Below are 9,030 nucleotides of genomic sequence, written 5' to 3'. Positions count from 1 at the left end.
TTCCAAACTCCAGGTTCGGGCGCACGACAGCAACAAACAACTGCTTCATCGTTTCTAAATCTAGGAACTCGAAAGAGCGTCTGATCAGTCCAAGTCGTTGATTGGCTTTATTAACTTGACCTTCAATATGCTTAGAAAATTTCAACTCATTGTCGATATTAACTCCTAAATCCTTTTCCGTTGTCGACTTCGACATCATCACTCTGTCGTTGCAACCGTGTCTTCTCATACTGTAATCTTGCTGTTCATTATTCTTGCCAAGGTGGATAACTTTACATTTGTCAGCGTTAAAACGCAGCTGCCACTTATCAGCCCAGTCAACCAGCCTGTCAAGATCACCTTGCAAATGTACTTTTTGCGACGTATTTTTCACTGTATTATAAATTTTTGTGTCGTCAGCATACATCGAGCAAACGCTAGACACAGCTTCTGGCAGATCGTTTATAAACGCAATAAAATCTTTATATTCTAAAAAAATATATATTATATTTTTTATTTTATAATATTATAAAATATTATATTATGAAAAATATTTATATATTATATATTCTCCAATAAAATAGTTTTCATGTATAATAATTAACGAAAATTTTTTATGTCAACATTAAGACGAATGGTGATTGGCTTAAAATTATCCGCAAACATGATTAAGTTAATGCTATTTTCCACTAATTGCAATTAATTACTATCGCTAGTTGCAGCTCCTGAACAGCCAACGTTGACGATAAAGAGAAGGCCGAGGGGTTTGAGCATTTCGTTTACGTCGTCTTTGGCGATAACAAAACAATGTTCTATCGAAACTTTTCACGGTGGCGACCTCATATCAAAAAATACTTACGACATCATCACCAACTGGCAGCACATCAATGTTTCGGTGAGAATACATCGCGTTCTACCTTGCCATTTGCAGTACAAAAATATATGTTCTACTGATAAATAAAAAATTGGTGTTCACAATTTACGGATAGTGATTAAATAAGGATAATGATTCAGCTTCTGTCAACATAAATAGGCTACGTCATATTTTGAATTAGCAGCGGGCAAAGAAGCTTCGTCAAATTTATATAGTGAAATAGAGTGACGTTTCGGACGTGGAACATTGATCAAATATCATCCCTTGCACGGTATGAGTCAAAACTCTGATTTCTTCTTCCATCGCGCAGATGGACGATCTTCTTCCTAGTTCTGTGTACGACTTCTCGTCGTGGTGCTGCAACCACGTCGGCTGTTCACTGCGAACCAACGCCTCAGAAGCAACCGAGTTCGAGGCTCCGGTGGTGAGAGACAGGCTGCAAGTCGTGAGCATTTACGACACTATCGCAATCTTACGACTTCCCACCGTCGAAGCTGGAGACGCTCAGACGTAAGCAAGTAACAAGATGTATTTAGGTTTCTTGTATCATGCAAAATCCATCAATGAACTTTCATTCTTATCAAGTCTCACTTTTCATTTGTTTGAATTCGAATGCAAATATCAAATTTGACTAATTATTCCATTTTGAGTTCTATTCAGAATCTAAAAGTTCCTTGCAAGTTATTTCTGCAACCATTTAGTAACGTACTGTATAAACATAACTTTAGTACAAGTCTAGCTAAAGTGTTTGAATGTAGCGGGTCGTATAATTTTTTCTTTTACAACAGGAATTTCACGATTATGGTTCATAATATCAGTGCTGGCTTGGAAGAAGTAAATTTTACAGCTGAATTTCACAAATGGCGGAGAGCGAATCATATGCAAATCCACCGTCGCCGCCGCAGTTCACGGCCTGGCTGCGCTGAGAACGCTCCTGTATTCATCGCTGGACACGTGGCTAAAGTAAACATAACACCGATTTCTTAGTACAATTAGTAATTAGGGATATAATTGAGTGCGATAATGTTGGGTTGAATCTATTGATATAAAGTTTTTATATTTATTCAATAACAGTTTAGAATCGCGATCATTACTTGGTAGAGTATTAAACTACAGAGAGACTATAACTATAGAGAGGAGAGGGACTTCGCTCTGTCCTGCCTAGACAAACAAATGACGCAAATAAATACACGTCGAAATGAACAATGCAGAAAGATAATTCAATAATCCAAAATACAATAATTCATAGACACTTAAAGAAGAGCACTGATCCAAATTCACCCGTACCTGAGAATAGCGTACAGCAGCCTATAATAGCTCAGTCAGCCTCACAAGGACTCCAGAGACAAAGTGCTCTAACTTGACTGGCTAGGCCTTACAACAAGTACTATTCCGACAAGTAGTACGGATAACCTTCTTACAATGAGCATGACATTTGAATTAATTAATGGTGAAGTGAATACACGAACTTCAACAACTAGTGTATGATCTACTTGCAATAAAGGTAATATTCATTCAATATTTCGCGTGTGTCAGGGCACCTCATTGTTCGTCTTGGGCTCGGGGGAGTCTGCCCCAGGCACAAGCAACTGCCCCCTGATTAAGAGCAATGCGTACGGCGTCGCCGTCATGATGTCAGCCCGTCTAAAACGTGAGCATTTATATGCGCTGGAAATATTGTGACGTCGCCGTCATGATGTCAGCCCGTCTAAAACGTGAGCATTTATATGCGCTGGAAATATTGTGACGTCGCCGTCATGATGTCAGCCCGTCTAAAACGTGAGCATTTATATGCGCTGGAAATATCATGAAGCGTGCAGCACATGGAGAATAAAAAGGCGGCGGAGATAGCGTGGCCTGAAACATTACGACTAGGCATTCATATTTTTAAAGTATTTTATATAGTGTTTGATTAAAATGCATCTTTATTGAAGCGGTCTGATTCGGTCATTTGTAGAGCTTCTGTAATATTCATATTTCAGGATTTTATTCTGCCTGAGATCTTTTCTCTGGCAATTCGCTCGTTGCATGAGTGCACAATCTAATTATTTATTCCTATATTGTCACAGACGAAGAAGAATTCGTCTTAGAAAAGTTAGACCGTCTCATCATCGCTGGCGGAAATAGCGTAATGGCAGCAAGCGCTACCGTTGGCATGATCCTCGGGTTGGTGATCCTCGTGCTGGTGGTCGGTCTTCTGGTGTAAGTTCTTTTATTTATGTATCAAAACTGCTATAGATCATACACGGTAGGGATACATGGAATTAACGTTACAACATAGCTGAATATTTTCCTCATTACTGACTGAGACCGTAAGTTAGAAGTGAACCTTCTAATATGATGAATCAATGCATGACTTATTGAATACTGCATCAATTGTTGAACTCTACCCGTAGTATATCTTTACCTGCTCCGTGCACACCTCACGCTCCAAATCAACTGTGCGTGTTTCAAGGATGCCACGTGTTGGGTCATGGTCTCTCCTTCCATTTTCAGGTCCAGCTTCCAGTGGCGCAAAAAACTGCGTAGACTCCAAGTCCCTGTGCGGCCTCCGGTTCCCGACACCCTTCCGTTACAACGTACGTGCGCAAGACTCGCCGCATGCAATGCAGCAAAAAATCTTACTATGCAGACCTATACAAGTCTAGAAGAGTTTGATAGATGAGTTCATCAAGTCACTCTACGCAATGCTACCGGTAGAAATGATGCTGACCATGTTTTTTTATCCTCTTATCAACTTTTCTTTAACCAGTTAAAACCTACCTTGAACAATATTCTTTTCAATGAACCCAATGCACAAATAAATATGCTACTACACCTTTTTTAAATGTGCTATTCTACTCTTCTAAACGTGCTTCGAGCGTTTTAATCTCCCAACATCTGCACGAACGTGCCAGATATTGTTTTAGTTAGCAACCTTTCACATACGAAACTTGAAAGACGGTACATCGCGAACCATTACATTGCACCATGCCCATCTTTACAAGACGAATGCCGCAATCTACGTTTGTATACCATTAGATTTTCAATATTACGTTCGCATTTTTATCGAAATGGAATATGCCAACTAGGAGTGCAAGCTGATGATAGAATTACTCTGACCTCTCAGCGCGCGCCTTACTTGAGATAATTGTTAACTGTTGAAGTTCGATTGGCAGGATCACAATTTTAATGTTCTCGCTATACAGTAGGATGTAACTTCTTGCAAATAAACTAATTACTTGTTGACTATTTTGAGTTGTGAGATATTTGATAATCATTATGAGTTCGTACTAATGCTCCGATAACTTGATTCACCGTAACATAACATAGCATAGTGATGGCGCTGAAGAGTAGGCCTGATGAAATGAGGTATATGAGGCGTTCATACTCGAAGCGCCAACGATGTAATCGATGAAGGCTGTTCCACATGTCGGTGATTCTAATCTAAAAGAAATATTGTCGCGTGGATAAGTTGCAGCTCAGTTTTTTTTAGTTTATAGCCGTGGCCCCTGGTGTTGGTTCTTGTTTCAAATTATATTGATCCTTCGGGGACCTTGTATAAACCATGAGTATTCTTGTATGCTTCAATGAGGTCCCCACTCAGACGTCGATAACTGAGGCTTGGAAGCTTCATAATCTTCCCTGCCTTGTCTGACAAAATTATCTCAATACCGTAAAACTTCGCAACCCCTGAACAATGGACGACATTGTAGCTTGTCACTACGTGCATCAAACTGAATATATTTATAACTGATACTCTGTCATAATAAAAAAGAAATAATTAGATATGGAAGGTTCAAAATGAATACGTCATTGATATAATCTGGTCAACAAGCAGCGCTGCCACCTGCCCGACATCCGCGGCAGGATCAGAACGCACAGCAGCGAGATGCTCAACAACAGGGAGCTGCAAACTGCAGAGAATCTGCTGGTAATTTTCATGTCATAAAATTATTATTTTTTACTTATTAAATCTCTTAGCAAATACAGACCAAACACCACCCATTTTAATAATGCTCTATTATACATATTTCAACGGCACTTAATGGCCGACGAACTCAGGTGTGTTCATGCTATTCTGAGACGATCCAAAATATACAAATATACATATAATATATATACGCTCAAATGAATAACGAGTTTACGTCTATATAATTTTTTATTACTCCATGACTTCATGTTTGGATGACTGGCAATTGGCTATTACATTTAGAGTTTAGTAAATGGTTTTTCAAATTCGAAGCTCTTTTCTGAAATACAGTAGTTTGTCTCGATACGCAGTCCTGTAGCTAACACGAATCACGAGAGTTAAAAATTCATACCTGAGGCTCTATTATGTTGAATGTCATGTACACGGCCTTGGAAATTGCAAGCGGACGAAGATGCTAATTTTATTTTTTTTTCTATGTGAAACATACATCGATTGAATTAAAGCTTTCTTATGTTCAACAAATAACTGGAATTAGATTCCCTTGTATACGCCTAATAAGCAATTTTATATTTCAGTTTATGATGACGTTTATGATTTCCGCGCCGGGTGGGTTCCGGCAGACGACTTGCCCGTTTCTATGGCGAACATCGAAACATTCCTCAACAAGAGCATCGGGTCGCTGTACATGAAGCACAAGTTCTCGGTGAGAATAAATGTAAAATAAATTGAAATAAATTTTGAAAATAAATTTTCATGTAAATATTTATTATTTAGTCATTAATGCAAATATTTATAGTCCCCGTGATTCTTAGGATCTCTATTACTTACGGACCGTTTCTTGTTCCCATGGACCATAATGAAGCTGACTTCTGCCTCATAGGAAATTAAATCTTGAGGTGATTGAGGTGATTCTTTTATTACTAATATTTGTACTTCTAAATTTTTAATAATAGGCGGATATTCGATTATTCAATTGCTTGATAATTATATTTTGTGCTCGTCTTACGATGTCGCTCTAGAATAAGGGGACCAATGAAAAGGGGATTTAGTGACAAAATAATCACAATGCCTATACTGTCATTGCCAGACCCGACAAATGCGACACCTATAAAATAATGTAGAACTGAAAATGACAAACCCTGTCATAAACACCAATACGAAACCATCCTAATTTGGGCACTGAAGTTTTAGCCTCACAACATATACGAATCACGTCATGGACCAGAGCTTACAGTCATTAATTAAGCAATCTTCCCACTCAATTACAAACCAAGCATCAACACTCCAAACAAATAGAAGTAGGCACTCATCCCAACATCAGAACTCCCTAAACAGTTCTGAACATCAACAAATTAATTGTTTTACTCCAAAAGAGATCAGGCCGCCTCCTGCTCACAAACAAAAGTACCCCCCAAAAAAGAAACAATATTTACGCAAAATTTTATTTTGCGTAATTATTATTATTTTATTTTATCATTAGTTTTTAACCAGAACGAGCAATATAAGCATAATACTGAAACTGCATATTTGAGCATCATTCAAAAAAACAGTGTACAATATATGAATGATGTTTGACACTCCATACAACATATATACAAAATCATAGGAATTCGAAACAATCCACTCCGAGCCATCACCAACACCTATTGGTCAGATTTCATCGCACTGCGAATATTTTGCAAATAATCTAGCATGCTTCCAATGAACCTAAGCAAACAAGCAGTTAACCGCCTACCGCATGTTTGCCTACCTACTTTTTTATTTCTCCTTCTCCAAAGAACGTTTCCTAGACGCAACAGTGAGTCTTGCCAGTGCTACAGATATTTTGTGAGTTACGTTATCATTGAAACTTTCGCGGCGATTCCTTTTCGACTGAGCAAAGATTGAATTTTCATTCCTGTCTTCAGGCGAAACCACGTTTTTATCAATTTCTCAATTGTAGTACAGATTTAACAACTCAAGCTTAGTGACCATATCTCAACTATCAATGGCGGTGTTCCGTCATGATTAGATATTACATCCATGAATAGCGAAAAAAATTGAATTAAAAAAACAGTGTAACGGAACAGCAACATTCAGAGGAACAGTGTTACGTCTCATCTGAAATCTCACCTAAATTCTTCAGGAGTTTAAGAGTCGTACTTAAATTTTTATAACAAATTCCTCATCTCTCGTTCCTGGATACCATGTGCACCTTATCGGCTTCGATTAACCCGTAATTACAATATTAAGTGGTGTAGCGGCGAATAACAAATTATAGAATTTCATACGGGGGTACTCATTGGCTGGTTAAACACATCGATCCGACTTGTTTGCGGCTTGGAAAATCCGTGTATAATTTTGTGGCATAAAACTTAATTGCATCGATGATTTCATTGAATGTTATTATTGGCCAACTATCCAACTAAAATCATGTGTTTAAAGAAGTTCATTAAATTTCTTTCTCTGTAATGCTTCACCAATATACGTACCTCAGAGCATCCCGGTGAACCGCGACAAACCCACAAGAGTGGCAGCATTGGCTGGCAATCTAAAAAAGAACAGATACGGCAACAACTTACCTTGTGAGTATAGCATTCTGGCGTCCATGTTTTTAAAAGTATTTTAAAAATCCGAATACTAGATTATATCACTGTAACTTGCTTTGAATGAACATTTCATGAATATCATCACCAAGATTGTCTATTCTGCTCATTGCAATATACAAACTTGTTCTCAGACGACGACACGAGGGTGCACTTGCTGGAGATCGATGATTATGCCGCGTACATCGATCCGCACTCCGATTACATCAACGCCAGCCACATCACCGTAAGTTTCTCACAGCATTCAACGCCATTGTATTCTTACGTAACTTTACCTGGAAAATGATAACCATGCACGGTGTAGTCAAAGTTTTTTATGAATATTCTAGTAATTGCGTTGCTAATTTCGTCTATTATAGTGTAATCTAAATGTGTAATATAAAATGCAATCTAATCTTTAATATGCAGAATGAGGTACATGATTGAAGTCAATGCTGGCTCGAAACCAAAATAAGTTAACAGCAAGGTAAAGCATCACATTCATGTGATGTGTAATATTCCAAACTTTGCAACTATTCTGTATTTCCTAAGAAAGACAATTGATTGGTTTCTTTCAAGAAAGTTATGTGTTTTGTACTTCTAATGAGTTAACTGGGTTGAGCTTGTAGCTTAGTTGACAAAATTTAAAAATACATCAATTTTCTCGAATCTGTCATCACACGCTTACCTTTAGTCCTGTTTGCGTCGCAGACCCTTTTTGTCATGGCAAGTCGTTCCAGTAAAACACGGCTGTTTAGTTTAGCTCTAAGTCATGGCCCGGCTTCTTGTTCGTGGTTATTTGCAATTTGCTGTGTCCTGATAAATAAGATGAACGTTCGTTTTCTGCTTATAACATAGTTAATAATAAAAATAGTGCTTGGTAGGCCGTTAAAGGTTGTATGTTACGGATGGTTTGCTTTTGTGTCATGAGAGAAAGCTCCTGAATTTTTGCCGTGTGTCCATGGCTGCTATAGTGGCCGGCTGCATGTGTAAGATTGTTTGCTTTTGGCTAAGTGTACGAGTACAAGGATTTCCATTGATGTGTTTTTAGTCATGATGTTTTAAATGTGCACTGAGAGAAATGGGTGGGTCTGGATGACCCACTTAGGTGAGTCATGGCCCGTCCCAAATCCGATCTACTTGTTTGACTCACTTTGGGCTTTTGTGGGTCATGCTGACCTACTTCTGGACCTTTAACTATTTGCCATGACTCACTTCTGCTTACTCTCCTACTGCACTTGTACCGAATTTTCGTGCACCATACGCACTATGAAAGTGGAATAAAGGTGGAAGAACCAAACGCAAACAATAAGAAAACATTGTTTATTGGGCAATAGCTCTTACATAAAAAAATGACGCATATTTTTTTCAGTCTGTTACCTCTTTTTGCTAACCGCTGCCACGCAGCAAGATGCTGGCTCTTACACTTAGTTCTGGTAAAAGTGGCAGTCAGTCTCGCCTGCCATTCTTGCAAATTCTCGCCTGTGACAGAAGTTACCAGTCATACATGTTAACTGTCTCGTCTGTCACGCATGCAAACTGTCTCGCCTGTCAAACATGTAAACTGCCTCTTCTGTCGATCATGCATGCAAACTCATTCACCTGTCACGCATGCAACCCTGTCTCTTATACACATCTAGATGTGTATAAGAGACAGGCCTAGGTGAACATGCTTTATTGCACGTATTTCTACTGTGAGC

At 38.5% G+C, this 9,030-nt stretch overlaps 1 protein-coding gene across 1 annotated transcript in view; it reads left to right on the top strand.

Moving 5' to 3' along the window:
• The first annotated feature begins 624 nt into the window (after positions 1-624).
• LOC108679189 overlaps positions 625-9,030 on the top strand; it is a 24,701-nt gene continuing 16,295 nt past the window's right edge. The window contains exons 1-10 of the mRNA XM_047884862.1: positions 625-874; positions 1,164-1,363; positions 1,642-1,816; positions 2,390-2,504; positions 2,923-3,055; positions 3,350-3,432; positions 4,674-4,766; positions 5,342-5,469; positions 7,243-7,330; positions 7,486-7,616. Coding sequence (XP_047740818.1) covers positions 1,164-1,363; positions 1,642-1,816; positions 2,390-2,504; positions 2,923-3,055; positions 3,350-3,432; positions 4,674-4,766; positions 5,342-5,469; positions 7,243-7,330; positions 7,486-7,616 — 1,146 coding nt within the window. The 5' untranslated portion in view covers positions 625-874. The remainder of the gene's footprint in view (positions 875-1,163; positions 1,364-1,641; positions 1,817-2,389; positions 2,505-2,922; positions 3,056-3,349; positions 3,433-4,673; positions 4,767-5,341; positions 5,470-7,242; positions 7,331-7,485; positions 7,617-9,030) is intronic.

The sequence above is a fragment of the Hyalella azteca genome, unplaced genomic scaffold (assembly GCF_000764305.2).
Source record: "Hyalella azteca isolate HAZT.00-mixed unplaced genomic scaffold, Hazt_2.0.2 contig16339, whole genome shotgun sequence".
In the NCBI taxonomy this organism is placed as follows: domain Eukaryota; kingdom Metazoa; phylum Arthropoda; class Malacostraca; order Amphipoda; family Hyalellidae; genus Hyalella; species Hyalella azteca.
The sequence above is the reverse complement of the archived record's forward strand: the minus strand, read 5'-3'. Positions and strand labels throughout refer to the sequence as shown.